Below are 23,882 nucleotides of genomic sequence, written 5' to 3'. Positions count from 1 at the left end.
TTTCTTTTTCTAGTAAGGGTTCAATTTTGATTGATTTTATTTTAAAATTATACATTTTAATTAACATTTTTATGATTTAAATAATTATAAACCGATCATCGACTCCCAAACCCTATCAACTCCTTCAGAAATCATTCTAATATGCTAATTTAGTTTTCAAGAAACATTTCTTAGTTACCATCATCAATAATTAAAACAGTTGTACTGCTTAATATTTTCATGGAATCATACATGCAATACATTTTTAAGATTCTTGAAAATAATTAAAGTCCAAAAGAATAGCCTTTATTTAAAACAATGTTTTAACATTAAATATCTGTAATATCCCTTTTGTTCAATATAAAGCTTGTTTGCTAAATAAAAGTATAAAATTATTTTTAAAAAACTGTGTTGACCTCAAACTTTTGAACGATACAAGCAATATACTAGCCATCAGCTATAAAAAGCAAATATTGTCCAACTAGTTTAAACTGCTATAAACTAATACTCCAATACTATAACATATAATGTTACTTTAGTACTGCATTTTGCATGCCTCCCCTCCAATCTCATATTCTCCTGTAAAACACTACAGACCAGATTATCCCAGATTTAAGGTATATTTAAAAGAATGACTAAACTAACCTAGACTTGCACTAATCATACCATCAGTGGAAACTCTGGTGGTAATCTTAAACATTATAAATGATCCAGACAAGTGCAGATTCAAATACAGGGCCCTCCACTAATATTGACATCCTTGGCAAATATTAGGCAAAGAAGGCATTGTTTATCCTTTTGACCTTTCATTAAAAAAATTGACAAAATTCAAACCTTTCATTGAAGTAAAACAGTTGAAAGTGTAGGGATTTTTTTTTTTTTTACTCTTCCCACAAAAAGTTCACAATTACTGGCACCAAAATTATTGCAACATGCTTTTCCCAAGTTAGGGTTAGCCTAACCTAACAGCTCTGATCCTCTTTTATAATGCCTGATGAGTTTGGAGAACACCTGACAAGAGATCAGAGACCATTCCATCATACAGAATCTCTCCAGATCCTTCAGATTTCCAGATCCATTTTGGTGCTTCTTCAGTTCATCCTACTCATTTTCTATAGGGTTCAGGTCAGGCGACTGGGACAGCCATTGAGTTGATTTTAATGTTTGTTTTATATCATTGTCCCTGGAAGATCCAACCACTGCCTATTATAAGATTTCTAACAGAAGCGGTCAGGTTTTGATTTATCATCAGATGGTATTCGCTAGAATCCATGATCTTAACAAGATGTCCAGGACCTCCAGCAAAAATATAAAGCCACAACATTAAAGACCCAGCGGCAAATTTAACCGCGGGCACGGGGTACCTTTTTACCCTGTTTGCACCAAACCCATCTGGTGGGTTTGCTGCCAAAATTAACTTTTTTAAGTTTCATCTGACCCCAGAACCAGGTCCTTTTGGAAGTTCCAGTCGTATCTTAGAACTGAATATGCTGGAGTTTGTTTTGGTATATGATTCAGGACGATTTTTCTTGAATCCATGCCAAACAATTTGTGGTGATGTAGTTGCTGTTTGATCATTTTTTTAGGCTTTCTTTTCAACTAATCTCTGCAATTCTCCAGCTGGCCACTTAAACTTTCCTCCTCACCATGCATTATAGGGTTAGTTCACCCAAAAATGAAAATTATGTCATAAGTGACTTACACTAATGTCGTTCCACACCCATAAGATGTATGTACGGTATACTGTCGTGAACGTGTAATGAAAACAAGCCCAGAAGAGAAGACAATGCTAAATAAAGTCGTAGTTTTTGTTATTTTTGGACCAAAATGTATTTTCAATGCTTGAAAAAATTCTAACTAACAAACTGATGTCACAGATGGACTACTATGATGATGTTTTTATTACCTTTCTGGACATGGACAGTATACCTTACACATTTTCAATGGAGGAACAGAAAAGCTCTCGGTCTAAATATAAAATATCTTAAACTATGGTCCGAAGATGAACGGAGGTCTTATGGGTTTGGAACGACATTAGGATAAGTCATTAATGACATAATTTTTGGGTGAACTAACCATTTAAGGCAATATAGACAGACACACGTCCTCTTGCAGGCAGATTTGTAACATCTTTAGTTGATTGGAACTTCTTAATTATTGCCCGGGTGGATGATTTTCAATGCTTTAGCTATTTTCTTACAGCCACTTTCAATTTTGTGAAGGTCAACAATCTTTTGCTGCACATCAGAACTATATTATTTAGTTTTACTCATTGTGAGTAAAACCATTTGCGTTAGCCTTTGCGTTTCCTCATATTTATACTCATGGCTGGATATTGAAGTCATGGCTGGACAATATCATGCTCCTGGTCATCCTGGTGTGCCCCAAAAAATAACAAAATAAAATAAAGGAATATAAATGGAAATATACTTTAGAAATATTTTACTTGTTAAGAAATTCTAGGGATGCCAAACTGTGGCCAACATTTAATGGAGTTTTTTAAAAATGTTTTTAATGTGAGTACCCCCCCCCCCCCCCCCATAAATAGTTTTACATAAATGAAAGGTTAGAATTTTTTAAGATAAAAAGGAAAAAAATATTTATTTTCACTGCTGCCTTTGCTCATATTTACCAAGGGTGCCAATATTAGTGGAGGGCACAGCCAAAATGAATACTAATTTTGGTAATGTAAGAATTCAGCATTTTCTCCAATCTATTCAAATTCAGTAAGTATAGATTTAGGAGTGAACACTGCTGACAGTTTTTTTCTGAGAGGACATACTTAAGGATGCCATTGGAACCTGTGTAAACCTCAATGACATTGGGGCTGGATGGTAGCATGGTGATGATGCGGTCAGCTTTATCAGCCACTTCAGCGGGGCAATCGAGGATCTGGAAGGAAAAGCAGGGCAATTATTTACATAGGCTCATACACAGATCTGTATAGTTGAGATTTAAAAAAAACACAAAAACAAACCAAATATGGCGATTTATTTTGTTTTGACCGCATTTTGTGAGAAACAGACACTTATACCTGTGCTCCTGAATCCTGAAGCTCTTTGCAAGACTCTGGGAAGACATCAGTAGCAATGACAGGATATCCATGCTTCAGCAAGTTTCTAGCCATAGGTGTCCCCATGTTACCCAGTCCAATAAAGCCCACTGGGGTCTTGGAGGCCATTGATCTACAGGATACTGAAAATACATAATTCATAAATAAATTAATTAAAAAACTAAAAACATTACAATGTTCTCCATTTAAACTAAAAGCCACAATAGTCAAAGACTTCACCAAAACTGAAGATTTACAAATCAGTAAATATGTGAAAGCAGTCCTGTAAAAATCAATGTAATATCAGTATAACAGGAGTTTAATCCATCAAATTCATAGAATAAAACATTAAGCACCATTAAGAAGTCTTCGCAACATATACAATTCATTTAACCACCAATATTAATAGTTTAAGTTAAGAAGACCATACAGATCCAGATGTTTAGAGAAAAACTCAAAATAAACATTTTGTTTATACGATTTATTATACTTAAAATCACCAAATGAGGGGACAAAAAAAGCTAAAATCTATTATCTGAACTTGGTGAAAGGGGTGCCAAATCATTAATTTCCCAACACTATTTTTTTTAATAGTTTACAGTTAACGTTAAACTCTCAAACCCCAAGCTGCATGCACAACTTAACGTACATTTCTTAAAAAGCAGCGAATTGCTTATTGTGCACAATGACTGTTCATATATTTTGACATAAATGTGCAAGTATATTTAATATGTTCACATTTTGCAGACTGACAAACAAATCAGAAGAAAAGTCTAAATTCCCAGTGCTCTTTGCAATAACATTAGCGGTGCTTTAACCCTTTGGACGGTCTATTAAGAATGAATGCAGAAATAACATACCGAATGTGTGCTCGACATGTTTACAGCTTCTTTTATAAAAATTCCGATACCCTCTAAACAAAGCGGCCATGCTTTTTTCTCTTGACCTCAGCGCTGACAGGGAACGAACGAGTCAGGAACTCAGGGGGCGGGCTCTATGATTGACAGTACTACTCCTCCAATCACCGATTCGGATTTGTCTGCGAGATATCAGGCCGTTTCCCACCGACCCCTAGTTTCTGCTGTGATTTGATTTCTCCCATGGATTTCTCTGAAAAGAGTTTAAAAGATTATCAATGGCTAGACGTTTTAAACTTCTAAGTAAACTTACGATAGTGTTGTTCTTGCACTTAAAGGAGAACCATCACATTTAGCGCATTTCCAAATCCAAAAGTGACTTATCTTCGTTGTTGTTTAGATATCATCACACCTACGTTAAATGAATGTTTGAATTGAAATGACAAATTGTGAAATAAATAAATAAAACAAAACAAAATATCCTTTCCTAGCTACACTGGCTGCACAAATAGTTCAGGGTCCCCATACATTTCTTTATTATTTTTATGTTTTCATGGTCACTCTATCTCTTCACTGGAAAGTGTTTATTGTGATGTTAATATTTATAAATGCTTTTAAAACATTTTCTCCTGTAATCAAGAAATTTATTTTTCATAATATGGGAACTGCAAGAACCCCAACGTTTTCAGATTTTGATTCCAATGTCATTAAATCAGGGCTATTCGTGCTTTGCTCACTTATCATCCCTATTTTTGATATACACTGATATTATTTACATATACAAAAAAAAAAACATATAGCCTATATAGTATATACCTTTTTATATACTAAAATACACAGCCGTACTGTCGAAATACTGTTTAGGGAGTAAACATAAACATAGTATACCTTTTTATATACTAAAATACACAGCCGTACTGTCAAAATACTGTTTAGGAGTAAACATAAACATATTAAATGATCAAATGTTGCATAAAATGACCATTCTATATTCGAAAAAGTCTTGGGAAGAGTTTGCATTAAAAAGAAACAATAGTTTACAAATTTCCACGTATGTTTTGGTGAAACAATTCACCTTCGCGATTCGAACATTTGAAGTGACTCCAGGTCTTTTTAACCGGTTCCCGTTCGAAAGAACCGATCTGCAGAAAAGAATCGGACTTCCAAGCTCTCATTTTGTTGGGGTTATTCACTAACCAATGGTAAACCGCGAATTTCTGAGACAAGCGTGGATAAACCAATCATAGGGCGCAACCGACCGGAAGTAGCATTCTAGATTCCCCAAACACGTTGACACCTGGTTCAGTTACATGACAGAGATGCGCTCAATCTGCGTTGTCTAGCAATCTAACCAACAAGAGTTACACATCGTCAAGTAAACATGGATTACAGGTATAACGGATTTATTGAGCGACGGCTATAATGCATATATATAGTGGTAATCTTGGAAATATATGATAGAATGGCATGCGGTAGATCTCGATATTTGGGGTGGGATTGCAGTGGAGTGATTAAAACTCATTTCATCAGCTCATCCTTTAAGGACACCGGCAGTGATTATGTCGTATGATATATAGAATAAATGTTATATCATCCAGTGTAGTTATAATTATCAATAAAAGCCGCAGTGACGGTAACGTTAGTTAGCAGAATGATGCAAGTCAAGTGAACTATATATCTATAAAGTGGCTTTTGGTTTAAGAATATCATGTTTTAGTAACATCAAGAGGGAATGTTACGTTGAATGAGTTTAGTGCGCGTATGTAATTTGCTATATTCAGTCGAGCTGTCATTGAACAGGGATGACAGCACCATCAGTAGCATCTATACAGGCCTACTCGGCATCGCCCCATCCGGCCTGTAATAGGGCAGGTCTTCTTCCAAATGTATGACAGCTCGAAAATATTTAAGTTTCTAAATAACATTTTTATGCAGTAGAATTATATAAATTGCTTAAACACACCATCAGGCAAGTTTTATTAAAAACTCTATAGCCTATAATGTCATAAACTTTCACAGTAACATCATGAACTAAATATAAATGTATGTCAAAATTTCAGGAATTAAAGTGAATTAGTGTTATATAAGCTTCATGTAATACTTGATTCTGATGAATGAATCACAACAAATAAATAAATAAATAAATATATATATATATATATATATATATATATATATATATATATATATATATATATATATATATATATATATATATATATATATATATTAGGAATTCAAGGGAAACATTGTCACCGTTCGTTCTGTAAAGCCAATGTTTTCTACATAGCTGTGCCTGTGTTATTCCATGGTCTTACACACACACACACACACACACACACACACACACACACAAACACACACACACATCAGTACAGTACTGGTCAAAAGTCTTGACACATTACTATTTTTAATGTTTTTGAAAGAAGTCTCTTATGCTTATCAAGCCAGCATTTATTTGATCAAAAATACAGAAAAAACTGTAATATTGTGAAATATTATTACAATTAAAAAAATGTCTTCTATATTAAAATATAATTTATTTCTATATAATAATATATTTATATAATAATATAATTATAATAATTTATTAATAATTTAATGCAAAGCTAAATTTTCTTGAAAGAACAGCATTTATTCAAAATTGAAAAAAATATTGTAGTTTCCATCCAATCTTTTGACCAGTACTGTGTGTGTGTGTGTGTGTGTGTGTGTGTGTGTGTGTGTGTGTGTGTGTGTGTGTGTGTGTGTATGTGTTTGTGTGTGTATATCTATCTATCTATCTATCTATCTATCTATCTATCTATCTATCTATCTATCTATCTATCTATCTATCTATCTATCTATCTACTTACTAGGGTTGACAATAATTTTGACCACAACTATATATATATATATATATAGAGAGAGAGAGAGAGAGAGAGAGATAAAGAGAGAGCGAGAGAGAGAGATACTTTTAAAATAGATGTGATAAATCATGATTATTCAGTTTGATAGTATTAATAATTTAAGTCAATTTGGTAAGTAGCTAAGTAACAATGCAGAATAATATTTTTTTTAAAATACAGGTCCCGTTTGGGTTTATTTAATGATAATGATCATCTTACTGAATGTTATCCCTTATAATATGAAAGAGAAAATGTATCAGTCTCATAATTTCTTAAATAAGTTTTATTCCATCTTGTTTCAGGTAGACCAATAACAGGCTTTCCTTGAGAAATGATGATGTCGTCAGCCTGTAATACGGGAGCATCTCCTGGTGGAGGAAGTGTTGTCATGGAGACCTCCAACTTCGCCCATGTTATCTTCCAGAATGTTGGGAAAAGCTTTCTCCCGCAGGCAGCACTTGAATGTCATTACACACTCACCCCTTTCATCACCCCACATCCCAAAGACTGGGTTGGCATCTTTAAGGTTAGTATAAATGATCTCATCCAAGTCTACAAAGATCAGGTGCCTCATTTACAAAACTTTCCGTAGATTTCATCCTAAAAGTGTACGTATACACAGCTAGATTTTGCGTATGCACAAAAAAATGCAGATTTATAAAACCACGTGTACGCCAGAATCGGCGCAAAAATCCCTTTATAAGTGCATCTCCACCCTCTCTCCTCTCCGAGCTTACAATGTCTAGTTTTACTATGCATAACCTCATCTGCATATCATTTCCATGTATATTTCCATCCACGTGAGACCATGTTTAACACTGTCAAAGGTACAAGGTATTAGATACGGACTATAAATGCCATTTGTGCCTTACACATTATACACTGCTGAAATCATCCAATGATACCTTACGTGTTAGAATAAATATCAAAATATCCATAAAAACACAATTGTATAAAATATTTATCAGATTTTTTTTTAGAATAAAGTCGATTCCACAGGCCAAATTGTATTTTAATTAAAAAAAATTTGTTAATTTTGTTAATTTTGTGCAGTTTTGCTGATAATGTGAACATATATTTCACGATGTTTAGGCTATTTTTAATGGAAACCGGCCTAACAAAACTGCAGGAATTTGTTTTGTTTTGAATTGTTTAAAATTAACAAAACATTTTTAATTAAAATTCTATTTGGCCTGTGGAATCAACTTTGTAGTGTGGTTGAGGAGATTCCCCCTTCTATGTAAAGTGATTTGGGTGTCTACACTCTAAAAATGGCTGGGTTAAAAACAACCCAAATGGCAACCCAGCGCTGGGTAAATATTGGACAGAACACATGCTGGGTTAAATTAACCCAGTGGCATTTTAACCCAGCAGGCTGGGCTGTTGAGAAAACCCAAAATGTAGTAAATGTTTTACCATTAATGGATTTGCTATTCTGGGTTATTCTTGCTGGGTTGTTCTTAAAAAATCTCATGTGCATTAGCCTACTGTAAAACTAGACAATCATGAAAGAACAAATGAAGAATGCATGTTTAGACTGTTAAAATAATCATTTTTATTGCTTGACAAATGGTACAATACACAAATGTGTTAAAATTGGCTACAATGACAACTACAAACCTAATATATTCTGTCAATTTATTCACGTTTAAAGTCCTCATGAAATCAATATTGACCATATTTACTTTGCAAGCGCAAATTGCTAGTTTTGTGGTGAACAATCCATCCGTGCAAGTCAAGCCGCATCAAAAAATTATTTGGCTTCGTAATCTTTAATCAAAATCTGAAAATGCTCCACCCCCCTACATTGGTAGGCCTTTTTTGATGATGCCTGTTTGACGGCTTGGGCTTCGACATGCCATCATTAAACACGCCCATCCAACCGACAGTCTGCTGCCCGCGACTGTGTAGAGAATGAAGGAAGTATTGAGTGTCATGGCGACGCCCACTAAGACTTGCAGGAAAGTTGTGGATATCCAATCAGGTCACAGGGAGGGGGAAACATGTCACGCCCTCTGTTCTGCTCATTTAGTATTCCGTTTCTCTCGGAAATACGTCAAATCACTGAAATAAAGTCGGTTGCAACTTCCGGTTCACTGGGACTTTAAATCGAACTTTTATTTTGACGGGTTGCTGTGACTTTTGAGTCTATGTGTTCATGATAAGACACGCGCCCCCGTCATTCACAAAGAGACGCAAAACATGGAAGAGTAATATTTAAAGCTACACTGTGTAACTTTTTTAGTTTATTCTTAGCTAAAATCACTTAGTTCTTTCAAAAATATATGTGCTCATTAATGTATATTTACTTCTTTCAAGTAATAATGCATTCTCATAATTTTATAATATACCATTGAAAATGCATAAGTGTTAGGGGTTCGGATGGCGGTCGCCATGTTGCTCCTCCATCTTGAAAGTACATTTGCCAAAGAGGGACATACCCGTAAATTCAAGCTTCGCCTTTCGCGTTTTTACACTCGATGGCACCGTGTCACCATATTAATGTGTTTTGGGACAAATGTAAATGTAAAAAAGAAGTGTAATAATATTTTCATAAGAAAAGAATGTCTTTTATTTCATAATAATGTCCAGACTTAAAACTGTGTATGTTGTCAGAGAAATTCACTAAAATATAATGTCCTCTACAGAGGCAAAACCTCCAATCTGGGTCTCAGGAGGATATTTCTGTCTTGTGCAGAGTGACATTTATATTTAGATGTAAATTCCGAAAATGTGCAGCATGCAATTGGCCGTCTGTCCTCTTAGCAACATTAGATTTATTCAGTGAATGTTAGACTGAAGCCTCTAAAGCCAAGATCGCTACGATCACTGACAAAGAAGCCAAAATCTAAAATAAAATCACATTATCACAATCTAGTGTAAAGTATTCAAAATTCAGCCCCGGGGCCCGTTTAATACCGGGTTTCGGTACCCATCCCTAGTGATGAAGTAGGCATTGATCTTCTTCTGCAGATGCGGTGCTGGCCCCCCTTTGACGTCAAAGATCCACACTTTGAAAAACCTGTCATTTGCTGGACCTGGTGTCAATAAAAGCTTTTATTGGACTAACAAGGAAGTTTTCAGTTCTGAAACTTACAGGACATTATCATACTATAATGACCTATATGTCAAAAGCTCAAGGACAATTTTATTTCTCAGTTTATGACCCCTTTATGTATTTTATTAGAAAGGTGAGCAACTGCTTGGATACATTCATCGACAGAAAAACCAGGCCCAGTTCTATGGGGTGGCTAACACCCTCAAACGCAAGTAAAAGCAGCCTCGGTTGATAATGTAATAATATTGGCGAAAGAAGATTTGGCGTTTTTGCAGCGGTGAGTAATGTAGCCAATTACAGATAGTTGTTGATCTCTTGAACGCGATCAGAATCTCACCGCTCAGTTTTTAGGCTATTCAGTGCTGAGTTAACACAGGCATGTGAAACCTCTCATTAATAAACAAAGTCAAGAGACACAATGTAAGTAAGAGATTTTTTGTTGACAACATAATTTTTTATAACGGAACTTTGTGAGATTGTGATGAACTGACAAAGCAACAGTAATATTTATGTCTAGCGCAACTTAATTCCCTTTGCAGCAGTACGCTATCATTTCTCCCTATAACTCAAACGTAATGACAGAATCAGCACGATCGGTGATTGTTGTAAAATACAGTCTAGCAACTGCTGGCAAATTGTGGGATGCGTTTAATAATAAAAATAGCGATTAAAAGCACAAAAATTTGCGCAAGAGATTGTTCCCAAGTCGGCGCGCGCTCTGAAACAGCCGCAACGAGACGAGCAAATTACACTTTCGGTTTCACACTCGCGTCTAAACGATCAAATGTACACAAACATCTATGTCAAAATGACCGGCTTGGAGAGTCTCTTAAACACAGTTTGTGTCTAAAATGGACGTTGTTATTATGGATAGTCGGGAGAAAATGTAGTGCATCTGCCTATTATCAGTCGCCTATAGATCTGCACATTTGTCTTAAAGAGGCAGAAGTGTAAATAAACATGCTGATGAATTATTGCGAGTTAAACAACCAAATGCAAAGAGAAAATCCCTCACAGCTCTTGAATGAATAACTTCAGCTTTAATAACCATTAATTTATCCCATCTATGATAAACTATGCAGTGTTATTTTACATTTGATTACTAGAATTCTTCCTGAAATTAAAGCACTGTGTAGGCCTATATAATGTGTATCTTTGTTAATTGCGTGTGTGTGTGTGTGTGTGTATATGTATATGTATGGGGTATATATATATATATATATATATATATATATATATATAGTAAATCTCAAAAAGTACCGATAAGAATACCATTAAAGTACCGGACCGATAAGCAGTATCGTTAAGAGTAGAAATACCGTTAACGATACCCATCCCTATTCATCACTGCCTATTTAGCCCCGCCCACCGATTCGCTAAGTAACATAGGCCTACTGGTGATCAACCAGATCGAGCTACCAAGCAATAAAAATGCCATTGAGGATTACAAAATATTATATGCAGTTCCTGGGCTTGACAGTAATGAATTATGTAAGTGACTGTGTGTTCATTCTAATGCCTGATCGGAAATGTGATGATTCATGTACAGCCAGAGACAGTACATGTAAAAGTGTTCTTTGTCTGTGTGTCAGTAAATCAAACCAGTGTCTGAACGTCAACTTGCGTTGGTTCTCTTAGTACAGTGTTTCCCAACCTTTTTTCAGTCATGGCACCCTTCGAATATTTTCAAAATTTTGTGGCACCCAATCGCATATGTTACGCTAGGGGTGTAACGGTGCTGATTGCTAACGGTTTGGTTTGTATGACGGTTTTAGGTTCACTGTTTCAATACGGTTCGGTATTTGCCTTTTCCAGGGAAAAAAGGACTTCTGTCAAATAAAAATAAAGAAAATAAGAACAAATTACTTAAATACAAGCAGCTGCACAAATAAATACTATTGAGCAAAGATACTAATAAAATAAACAATGCTTTTGAGGTAGGTCTACAGGTAGGCTGCAATGTTTGTTTACGCTCTTGTTTCTGAAAGTCAATGAAATCATGCGCGTCGTGACAACAAGCGATGATTGGTCGAGTAGCAACGTGTAGTCTGACATGTTTCTAGTCCAGGACACGGCAAGATTTTAGGGAGTCAAAATCGCGTAATCTGACAGTGACTATCATAACAGAAAAAAAAATATTGTAGTATGAACCAGGTATAAGACCTATATTTAGTCCGACATCGTATCTAAGTGTTGGCACAATATATGTCCATGTCCAGAAAGGGAATAAAAACATCATCAAAGTAGTCCATATGTGACATCAGTTAGTTCATTAGAATGTCTTGAAGCATCGAAAATACATTTTGGTCAAAAAATAACAAAAAATAGAAGAAAAAAAAAGAGAGTTGCAACATTCTTTGATCTCGCCGCCACATGGTCACGTGGTTCATAGAGTACTCAATAGTTCCAAACTATTTTTTTTACAATTTCTGGCTAATATTAACACAATATGTGCATCTACTTCGACTAGGCTTTACAAGTAGAATTTTATTCTGGGGAGAGCTAAAGAAGAGACAACTTTAATATTTTTCTTGAGTGATCTGGTTATTTTATTTGGGTCACGAGAGTAGCTAGGCTAGAGAGTAGCTACATCATGATGAGTGTAGCCAATCACGGGCATTTCTGTTGAAAATAATAACCAATCATATGTTTAATTTACTGTGAAGAGAATCCTCTCAGTATCGATCAAAACAAGTTTTATACGGTCTCAAAACGCTGAATGGATTATAGTGCAAGTTTACGTCTCCTCATCTTCTCATTACCTACAAATCCTCTCATAAACAAAGCAAAGACACGATTTAAATAAAGATTTATTGTGAATTTTAGTCAGATGTTTTTGATTTCATTAGACTTTGTGATGTTATAGCCTATATTTACCACTTTGGTACAAATAAAGTAACACAAATAGATAGAAAAATAGTGTTATATTAGTGATTTGACCATCTATAGCTAAATTTCATTCAAAAGAAGAGAAATGGCTAATAAGCCAAAAAGTGTTCCTCTTCCGCCATTGGCTAGTGGTAATTTCTTTTATCATTTTAATGTTGTTAACGTCCCAATGTTATTTTATGATTCTCAAACATAAATACATAAATGAGGCCAGTATATACAGAATTTACTCAAGAGAGAAGCTTTAAATAGTGTTTAAAAGCAAAACAAAACAGGGCAACCATTTTAATTCAGCTCGATCTTTATATCAGGAGCTAGATACGTTCTTCCTTAAATTGGCCGACTTCATAGAAACACATTCGACAGAAAGATCTCAGAGACTGAAAACTGTTCAAATATGATAGATAACATCTGGATATAGTAGTTTTAGCAGTGCCGCTCACGTTATCTAACTGCAGTTAGCGTCTAACGATCTATTATATAACAATAAAACATAAACTGTAACGTGCTTCATAAAATACATCTTCTATCAATATTTCCGAGAGGTCAATAATGCCATAAAATCTCAAAATATGCAGTAATTCCATTAATTTGCTAGTGAGTATGCTTGAGATACACTGAAATGAATGGGGTTCAGTGCTGGAACTATTGATTCCGCATTCCTCAGTTCCTATGGGAGTGTCGTAACTCTGTTTTTCAACGGCTCTGATGAACACCAAAGGAAAACTGAAACGTGATACATCTGTTTGTTTTGATGATCATCTCTATCATAGCTCATGTGACATTGTAGTTCTTTATCATCATGAAATATTATCATCTGCATGCGGTTTAAAGCCTTACCACTCTCAACTTAAACACACACACCCGACATATGCGCACATAGAGTTGGATGTTGGCGCGTCCGTGATTAGGCTATTAAACTAGACTAGTTCTCTCTCATGTATGTTATTGCGATTAAACTGTCAAATGCACGCAAGTTTATTTCAGAAACACACAAAGTTCACATGAAAACAGTTATTATGTCTGTGCCCATATGCAGCAAGTAAGTTACAGAAATACTTTGAATAGGCTATATTAGATCTGTATACTAAAGTGAAAGCAGTGTAATATACAGTACCTACTGCTATATCTGCTGTAAATACGAATCAAACAACAGAAGGAAAACTGCAAATCACTCACTGGTCTTGACTGAATAATTTTTGTAGCTTTTTTAAGAACACATTTCTTACGTTTCAAAATGTTTTTTATTAGAACACATATCCATAACGTTATATTAACTACAACATACACAATAGTATAATGTGTATCCACAAAGAAATGTGGATATACTGTCCTCTTTTTGTTTTTAGAACATACAACCGAGGTAAAAGAGGAACAGAATCAACAGATAGACATACAGAGTACAGAAAGAAAAAAAAAGAAAAAAAAAAAGAAATAAACCCTCTTTCCCACCCTACCCAGCCTTATCCTTCCGTCTTAATATTACTTTATTATAGCCTAGTTAGAAGGAAATATTAATTTCCAATGCCAGGTGTGAGATATTGAATGAGAGGTGACCACACTTTTTCAAAGTGTGGGAGTTTATCCATAAGAATATATTTTATTCTCTCTAAGTAGAGAGTGTTAGTAAGATCACTAAGCCACATCTTTGTGGTGGGTGTTTCTTTATTTTTCCAATGCATGAGAAGAAGTAGCTTCTTTGCAGTGATGAGACTATATGACAGGAGGCATTGTTGATAGTTGTTTAACTTTTTGATATCGTCTGAAATTCCTAAAATAATAATGTGTGGATTAGGCTCCAATTGTATTTTAAGTATCCTAGAAATTAAACTGAAGATATTAAACCAATAGTTCTTAACCTTGGGACACAGGACGAAGCTGTGAAGCAACGTGTCTTCTGCAACAAGGCATCTGTCACACAGAGGGGATATCTCAAGAACACATTTCTTGAATGCTGCTGTTAAATCGTCTGGCCAGGAGATAAACATGGCCGACTGTGTACAGCTCTCTGAGGGCAGGGTCTACGCTAATATGACAGTGTCCATCAACACTCGTGGGCGGGGCCTGTGAAATGTGATGTCACATTCCCCAGAATCTGCAAACAGCTTGTTCTGAGACACTGCTTATGATTTATGGGGATTAAAAAAGGGACTAAAAGAGTGGGTGGATTTTTTGCCATTATAAGGTGGTTGTGTACATACACTGCCAAAACACATTTATGTTCAAGCACTTTATAAAAGTGAATTCTGCATAAGGTGCCCTTTAAAAAGAAAATCGTAATCGAGGGTAAGAGGTGCAGAGTGTCATTGATGGGCAGCGCATGGACACGGTCTGTGTCCTGGATAAAATGGCTTATTTCTCTGGATATAAGCCATTTTAAAACATACTTGGAGACATTTGGGATAAGGTTGTTACATTGTTCTAGTGGTTTTTGGATATTTTAAGGTGAGACACGGTGAAAACATCGTTTTTCATGCAGTGGTCAATTTTGAGATTTTGGGCCAGTTTGCTCCCTTAACATGTAGCCTAAGCTTTCATGTCAAAATAGAAAATATGTCGACATTACACATTAATGTGGTTAATTCACTATATTTTGTCAACATGCGCCTTTAGAGTTCTACCCGAAATCATCAAAAGTTATTTTAACGCGAGCTCCCGTGCCGTCTCCATTCACAGAAACATGTCATGCCTAGTATCTATTTAAGTCTAAGAAGACTTAGATAGTCTGTAGCTGTGTCTCATTTCAGAAGGCTGCGTCCTCTGGAGGTCGCATTTGAAGGGTGCATACGTCATAAGGCCGTCTCATTTCAAAAAAGTGAGTAGGACACTTCAAATGCGACAAATTTGATTCAAATGCGATAACCCATAATTCTTTGCGTCGCCGTTAACAACCGTCATAAATATTTTTTTTTAATATTATATGAAAAAACGGCACCACTGCCAGATATACATGCGAGCGTAGGTGTGGTGTTTAAAATATAAGTTCAAGCTTGTTTTTATTTTTAAGCTCTATTACATCAAACGGTTAACAGGATTACAACGCTTTAGTGCTTTTTAAACGTTTAGAACAGTACATTGCTGTCAAGACAAGAAACATTTCATAGTAATTTTCAAGTTATAAATAATTTTCATTCAAATAAACTGGCGTGAGAGCGCAACGAGGCTGAACGTGTTGGCATAGCAACGAGATAATTCCTGTCTGTGTGTCCTACAAAGGACATCTCGTTTAATTCTGATTGAGGACACTTCGTATACTGCATCCTACACAGGACGTGTCCTCCGGAGGATGCAGCCTTCGAAATTTAACGAAATGAGACACAGCTTGTGTATGAGACTATCTAATCCAAATATGGGCATTTCCTTTGCAGAACTAACCAACCGCGAAAGTTTACAGCCGAAAATCACATTTGATTGGCCAATGTGAATTTTACACTACGTCATACGTGCCGGTGCCGCCTCTTCCTTGTGTATTCTCTGTCTGAGAGAAAATGCAGACAATGCCGAATTAACGTAAACAACAACAGATTAGATGACGAAACCCTGTCAGATTTATATTCAAATAGTTATATATGGACATACAGCAAACAGGGACAGTTTTTGACATTTTTTTTGTGAATGTTATGATGTGTGTTTGTTAAGGTAGTTCTCTTCAGCATAAGGCTTTTGCTATTAATAATTTATTAATTTATTAATTCACATGTGTTTTAAATGTTATACACTGCTGATATAAATGAAGTGAATATATATTTTGTTTTTAGGTTGGGGGAAATGTATGCAATTATACAATAGAAAACTTTAAAGGCTGTTTTCTCAAAATCAGTTTTTTCTCACACTCAGAGTTAGATATTTCCACTTCATTTCATATTTAAATGTGTATGTAAATGTGTATGTGCCACTGTATGCCCGACTGATTGCACCTTATCTATGCATCATTTTTTTAAAATTCTTTTTATAACTGTTTTAGTTTACCTTTGTTATTTTCTTTGGTTATCATCATTCTATTATTTTTAATTCTCTTTACATTCTTTTTCTTATGCATTTTTATCCCTATTTTAATTCCTTTCTATGTAAAGCACTTTGAATTCCCATTGTGTATGAAATGTGCTATATAAATAAACTTGCCTTGCCTTGCCTATATCAGATGTAAAACAGAGTGTTTAAATCCTGATATGTGTGTTGAAAATTTCGCCCATTTTTTTTTTTTTTTTGCCCATTTTGTGTTTTATGAAACTTTTATACATGAGGCCCCTGGTTTGTGCATGGACAACATGACCTAGGTTTTCATACACAGAAAGGCTTTTTGTAAGAAAACTATATCGTTTCATCCGATTTATTCTCACGTTCTTTTCTCTTGCTCTTTCTTTCATGTTGAAATTTAATCTTGCGCTTAATCTGGAGGAAATGAGTGCATGGAAAGTTAACATCTTGTTAAGAGACAATGACAGTTTATGACTCGTATTAAAGGCACTTCAAATCAACCAGATCTTTCCAGACAGCATTTTAGAGTGGTGGGTTGCAGGGGAAAATGTGGATTGGAAAAAAGATGTTTAATCCACTCAATATCACTCGTTTTGATGGTTAGTTTATGAGGGAAAAGGGTTGCGGTGTGTGTGTGTGTGTGTGTGTGTGTGTGTGTGTGTGTGTGTGTGTGTGTGTGTGTGTGTGTGTGTGTGTGTGTGTGTGTGTGTGTGTCTGTGTGTGTGTGTGTGTGTGTGTGTGTGTGTGTGTGTGTGTGTTTGCACGCATGTGCTGTTGTGCTGGATGCTGTTATCGTTTGACAACTGAATCCTTCCTTATGCTTTTTGTTTAGTAATTTCTTTTGTCATATTTGTGTCTGCAATAAGATCTAGTGAAATAACTGATATGACCTACCCATGTATAAATCATATCTAGACGATAGTAGTTAGACTTATTATTATAGACCATAATAATGCATGGATAAATTATGACAATATCTATGAACTTCAATAATCAATGAGGTAATTTATTCTCTGGCACTCAGACATTTAATACACACCTTAACCTGTGCTTTGTAATGTATTCCTTAGTGAACCACAGGCTCCCTCTGCTGGTATTGAAAAGATACTGCTCTGAAAAGACCACTGTGTATTGCATAACAGTTAAGAGATTACTTACATGTTGATTTTTTCTAATGTAAAATAGAATTAAAAATATCAATTATTATTATATATGTGCAAAATTTCAGTTTTATCTCATTTAGTTGAACTTTTTTTTTATAATATGCACTATATTGCCAAATTATTAGGACACCACTCCAAATCATTGAATTCAGGTGTTCCAATTACTTTCATGGCCACAGGTGTATGAAATTAAGCACCTAGACATGCAAAATGTTTCTGCAAGCATTTGTGAAAGAACAGGTCGCTCCCAGGAGCTCAGTAAATTGAAGTGTTGCCATCTGTGCAATTAGTCAATTTGTAAAATGTCCTCACTACTAAATATTTTTCAACTGTCAGTAGCATTATAACAAAGTGGAAGCGATTGGGAACAACAGCAACTCCGCTACAAAGTGGTAGGCCATGTAAAAATCACAGAGTGGGGTCAGCGCATGCTCAAGTGCGCAGAAGTCGCCAACTTTCTGCAAGGTCAATAGCTCTTCCAAACTTTGTGTGGCCTACAGATTAGATCAAGAACAGTGCTTAGAGAGCTTCGTGGAATGGTTTTCTATGGCTGAGCAGCTGCATCCAAGCCTTACATCACCAAGTGCAATGCAAAGGATTCGGATGCAGTGGTATAAAGCACACCACCACTGGACTCTAGAGCAGTTAAGACGTGTTCTCTGGAGTGATGAATCACGCTTCTCTGATTGGCAGTCTGATGTATGAGCTTGGGTTTGGCTGTTGCCAGGAGAACGGTACATGCCTGATTGCATTGCGCCAAGTGTAAAGTTTGGTGGCTTGGCCCATTAGTTTCAGTGAAAAAAACTCTTAATGCTTCAGCATACCAAGACACTTTGGACAATTTCATGCTCCCAACTGGGGGATGGCTCCTTCCTGTACCAGTTCACAAAGCAAGATCCATAAAGACATGGATGAGCGAGTTTGGTGTGGAGGAACTTGACTGGCCTGCACAGAGTCCTGACCTCAACCCAATAGAACACTTTAGGGATGAATTAGAGCGGAGACTGTGAGCCAGGCCTTCTCATCCAACATCAGTGCCTGACCTCACAAATGTGCTTCTAGAAGAATGGTCAAAAATGAATTCCCATAAACACACCCCTAAACCTTGTGGAAGGCCTTCCCAGAAGAGTTAAAGCTGTTGTAGCTGCAAAGGATGGGCCAACTCCATATTAAAACCCTACAGATTAAAAATGGGATGTCCTTCAAGTTCATGTGCACGTAAAGGCAGACGTCCCAAAACCTTTGGCAGTATAGTCTAAATCTAAATAATTGTATTTGATCTTTTTATTTGTACAGTTATACAAAGCTGCAGATTTTAATTTGTGCTTTTAATTTCCCTATGCATGTTGTATAAAGTGTAAAAAAAATGGAAACCTCTGCTCTTTAATATTTTTAGGCTGAACAAACATAGAATTCGTTATCAAGTAGGATGTTGAGGCACGTTAAAAATAGGCTACCTTCAAGCAATTCTCAAAAATGCTGTGTTATCGTGCATATACTCATACATATAGGTTTGTGCACACACTCAGAGAGCTACTATATAATTAAGTTGTCGTGCACATGCCGAACATGTTCTTATGTCCTTGATTTATAGTTACGTCAGCCCTCTTATTATTTAATTTATCATTTATCTGTCCTGTGTGTACAAGCTTGGCTTGTTTGAAACACACTCAAATGCCTTCTCTCTCTCTTTCCTCTTGCTCTCCTCTTTTCTTCTCTGTAATTAATAGGCGATTTCTTCACAGATGACTGTGTGCCAGATAAAAGCAGAATACTTTCTGTAAAAAAAAAAAAAAAGATTACAGATGTGATAAATTGTAATCAAAGTAAATGTCAGGTAGTGCTGTGAAAAATCATGGTGACAAATTGCTGACTGTGTGTGAGTGTGTGTGTGTGTGTGTGTGTGTGTGTGTGTGTGTGTGTGTCTTGTTTGTAACTGTAAGATGTAACTGTATGTGGCAGGTTTATGATGGTGGATTACATTCTGTACTTTATTACCATCATATTTCATTTAAAAATGCATAAAACCATAATCAGTCATTTGTGCACCAACAAATATGGGTGGTTATGGAGGTTTTACACTTTCTTCAAAAGCATAAATGATGAAATTCACATACACAAACTTTTTAGTGTAACCACACAATTTTAGGCGCCTTTGAAGCAAGTGTAAAATGTTCACCTTTTTCCCGGTCTTTTTTTCCATTACGCCTCCTTTTCCACACACATTGCTGGCTAAGAAGTGCAGGCGGGAGGATAAGTGTTTCCATTCCTCTTTGAGCTTATTGATATTTATAATCTGTGAAATTGAAATAAAACAAAGTATTAGGACTTAAGATCTCTCGCTGTATATGTTTAATGTTTTGATAGTAAGTAATGTTTCTGTCTTTTTTTTCTCCCTCTCTTACCATCTCTTTTTTGACTGGGTGTTCCTTAACTTTTATATAGTCTGTGCGTTTATGTAGTTTATATTGTTATGGCCAGAATGAACTAGTCTGTGTTTACACATTTTACTGTAACTGTTTTTAAAGGCCTTCATTGGTTTAGTCATGGACATTTTAGTTCTGACTCATTTTTATGTTTTGTGTGTGTGTGTGTGTTTGTGTGTTAGGTGGGCTGGAGCAGTGCAAGAGACTACTACACGTTCCTCTGGTCTCCCATGCCTGAAAACTACACTGAGGGATCCACTGTTCACCGAACCATCATCTTTCAGGGTATGCACCCACACATATGCCAAAAGTCAACATGTAATGCCTTATACAACTATTTTACTTCCGTAATTTGATGTATTTCCGAGTGAAAGAGGAGAGATGTGGAATATTATTTTATTTGTCTGGAATTGATTGGATGGTCAAACTTGCTTTTAACCATCATGAAATGATTGGCCTGTGAAAATGGGTGCTATTATTTATGTTATTACATTGACATTTTTGTTGCTTTTTGCAGGGACCATGTTGATTATGTTGATATTGTGGTTGTTTTTTAAAGCTGCAGTTGTTACTTTTTGTGCTCTAGCGGTAATAAGCAGAACTGCATCCTTCTTGCGGAAAAACATTGTAGCCGGAGCTACTTCTCTCAGTTTATGTCTATGGCGAGTCACACAGGGGCTTTGGTTCTCCGCAGCGGTTCCTACCAGTCTGATCTGAAATAGTCCCAATATAAATACTTATTATAAGTGTACCATAATTATTCAGGGTAAGACAAAAACACTGTTTGGAAAATGGATTCATGTTGTACATTCTCATAAAATACTTTTGGGAAATCTTGAACACAGAAAAGTTACGGACAGCAGCTTTAAGTAAATCATCTTGTCATAAAGACACTTGATCCCAAAATTAATATTTGCTGTTTTTTCTTCGGCATTTTTCTTCTGTTTGGTTTGCAAGTAGTAGGCCGATGTGTTAACTTATTTCCAAGTGAAGCAAGAGAAAAGTGTAGAGTGGGACATTCATTAATTTGTCGGGAATTAATTGGCTGTTTTTTTTTTTTTTTTGGTCTGTGTGATCCCGCCCACTGCCAATTTACCCAATAGTATTTCGATACCCCGGGTTTCTAGTTGGAGAAATAAGGGCATGGAAGCCAGCAAACAAACTGGGTCAGAGATCACAGATTTTACCTGACCTATAAAGCTTAGGCGTCAATCTTAAAATCTCTTTGGACAGAGGCATATTAACACAATATAAAATCAACTGATAAACTTAATGCTCACCACCTTCCATTGTCGACTGAGTTTGTTTCCTGTTACTTACTCTCAATCTGGCAACCCAGGTGAGCATTAGGGGAGCATTAGTCTGAGGAGGAGGGGTCGGGAAAAACAACCCTCTTCAGTATTTAGAATTTAGACTGCAGTACCCATCTCAACCACAAACAGTCATAAAGGGTATGAATGTGACATCATCGCCGGCCAGAGTGACTGTGGTTACGCTCACTGAGTGGCAAAAGGGTTGAGTGCATTGGTTTTTAACGTGAATGCTGCAAAAACCACACAAAACACATCTAAAACGGGAAAGAGCTGTGAGATTAACTGTACAAATAGATTTGAAAATAAATCAGAGGTATATTTTTACAGATTGCTGAAAGCTACAGAAAGGAGTAGCAAATGTATCGCTGCAATTCACAGAAACAACTGAACTCCAGGCAGAGATACGTGGATTTGCAGTTATCATTTTGTGTCAATCCGTTGAATTTTGGTTTAAAAACATACTCTATATCTATTGTATATCTATATATTGTATAGACAACTCAGCAATTAAATATTTGCCATCTTATATTCTGCATAATTGGGTGTTTTTAAATAAACACAGACATAAACATACACATTTTAAGTTTTAGGGCTGGACGATATATATATATATATATATATATATATATATATATATATATATATATATATATATATATATATATATATATATACACACTGTATATACTTATACATAAGTATATGTATATAATTATAGAATTTTTTTTACTCCCTGTTATTTTTCAAGTTTTCCCACTTGGAAATCATAGATGGGTCTGAAATTGTCATCGTAGGTGCATGTCCACTTCTTTTTCTTTCGGCTGTTCCCTTCAGGGGTCGCCACATGGTCGAATCATCTGCCTCCATCTAGTCCTATCCTCTGTATCCTCTTCTCTCAGACCGACTTCCTTCATGTCCTCCTTCACTACATCCATAAACCTCCTCTTTGGTCTTCCTCTTGACCTCCTGCCTGGCAGCTCTAACCTCAGCTTCCTTTTACCAATATATTCACTCTCCCTCCTCTGAACATGTCCAAACCATCTCAACCTGGCCTCTGTAACTTTGTCTCCAAAACATCTCCCATGTGCTGTCCTTCTGATGTACTCATTCCTGATCCTATCCATCCTCGTCACTCCCAAAGAGAACCTCAACATCTTCAGCTCTGCTACCTCTAGCTCTTCCTCCTGTCTTTTCCTCAGTGCAACTGTCTCCAAACCATACAACATCGCTGGTCTCACTACTGTCCTGTACACCTTTTCTTTCATTCTTGCTGGTACTCTTTTATCATACAACAGACCTGACACTTTTCTTCACCCATTCCAACCTGCCTGCTCACGCTTCTTCACATCTTTTCCACACTCCCCATTGCTCTGGACAGTTGACCCTAAGTACTTAAAATCCTGCACCTTCTTTACCTCTTCTCCCTGTAACCTCACTGTTCCACTTGGTTCTCTCTCATTCACACACATGTATTCTGTTTTGCTGCGAAAAAGAAGGGGCTCAGAGCCGATCCTTGATACAGTCCCACCTTCACCGTGAAGTCCTCTGTCTCACCTACGGCACACCTTACCACTCCAACTCCATTTTTCTTCCTGTCCACACCATTATAAAACAGTTTAAACCCTGTTCCAATGCTTCTAGCCTTGCTCCCTGGTCTCCTGAACACACAGAATGTCAACTTTCCTCCTCTGCATTATATCTACCAGATCTCATTCAACATTCAAAGTCCCTACTTTCTGTCCTAAACTCCTGCCTTTCCTCTTCTCTCTCTGCCTAAGGACATGCCTTCTCCTCTAACACACTTTCCTCCTCTCCTTCTTTGACTAACAATAGCCCAATTTCCACCAGTGCCCTGTAGGTCAACGGAATTGATGGCGGTCGTTGTTAACCTGGGATCCAAGCGATCCGGTAGGGAAGTCATATTCGTGATTCGCATAATGAATTTGGCCAATTTTTTGCGTCGGATGCCCTTACTGACACAACCCTCTCTATTTATCTGGGCTTGAGACCAGCACAAAAGTTACACTGGCTTGTGACCTCCTGTGGCTAGATTCATAATCTAAAGTAATCATAATCTAAAGTCATCGTGTGAGAGACATAATCTAAAAAAAAATCACAATATATGATTTTTTAACTATTTATGTGTATGATACATCGGCAAATAAGTATCTGAACACCTGTCTATCAGCTAGTATTCTGACCCTCAAAGACCTGTTAGTCTGCCATTAAAATATCCACCTCCACTCCATTTATTATCCTAAATTAGATGTACCTGTTTG

At 36.2% G+C, this 23,882-nt stretch overlaps 2 protein-coding genes across 2 annotated transcripts in view; one reads left to right on the top strand and one right to left on the bottom strand.

Moving 5' to 3' along the window:
- Window positions 1-4,044, bottom strand: part of hibadha (3-hydroxyisobutyrate dehydrogenase a) — a 31,499-nt gene extending 27,455 nt beyond the window's left edge. The window contains exons 1-3 of the mRNA XM_067426214.1: window positions 3,892-4,044; window positions 3,014-3,174; window positions 2,762-2,871 (exon numbers count right to left, since the gene is read on the bottom strand). Coding sequence (XP_067282315.1) covers window positions 2,762-2,871; window positions 3,014-3,174; window positions 3,892-3,961 — 341 coding nt within the window. The 5' untranslated portion in view covers window positions 3,962-4,044. The remainder of the gene's footprint in view (window positions 1-2,761; window positions 2,872-3,013; window positions 3,175-3,891) is intronic.
- Window positions 4,045-5,148: 1,104 nt separating this feature from the next.
- tax1bp1a (Tax1 (human T-cell leukemia virus type I) binding protein 1a) overlaps window positions 5,149-23,882 on the top strand; it is a 49,684-nt gene continuing 30,950 nt past the window's right edge. Inside the window, exons 1-3 of the mRNA XM_067426598.1 lie at window positions 5,149-5,280; window positions 7,079-7,302; window positions 20,473-20,575. Of these exons, the coding sequence (XP_067282699.1) occupies window positions 7,108-7,302; window positions 20,473-20,575 (298 nt within the window). The 5' untranslated portion in view covers window positions 5,149-5,280; window positions 7,079-7,107. The remainder of the gene's footprint in view (window positions 5,281-7,078; window positions 7,303-20,472; window positions 20,576-23,882) is intronic.

Source organism: Pseudorasbora parva, chromosome 19, assembly GCF_024679245.1.
Source record: "Pseudorasbora parva isolate DD20220531a chromosome 19, ASM2467924v1, whole genome shotgun sequence".
NCBI classification, from domain to species: Eukaryota; Metazoa; Chordata; class Actinopteri; order Cypriniformes; family Gobionidae; genus Pseudorasbora; species Pseudorasbora parva.
This window is presented reverse-complemented; position numbering and strand designations above follow the sequence as displayed.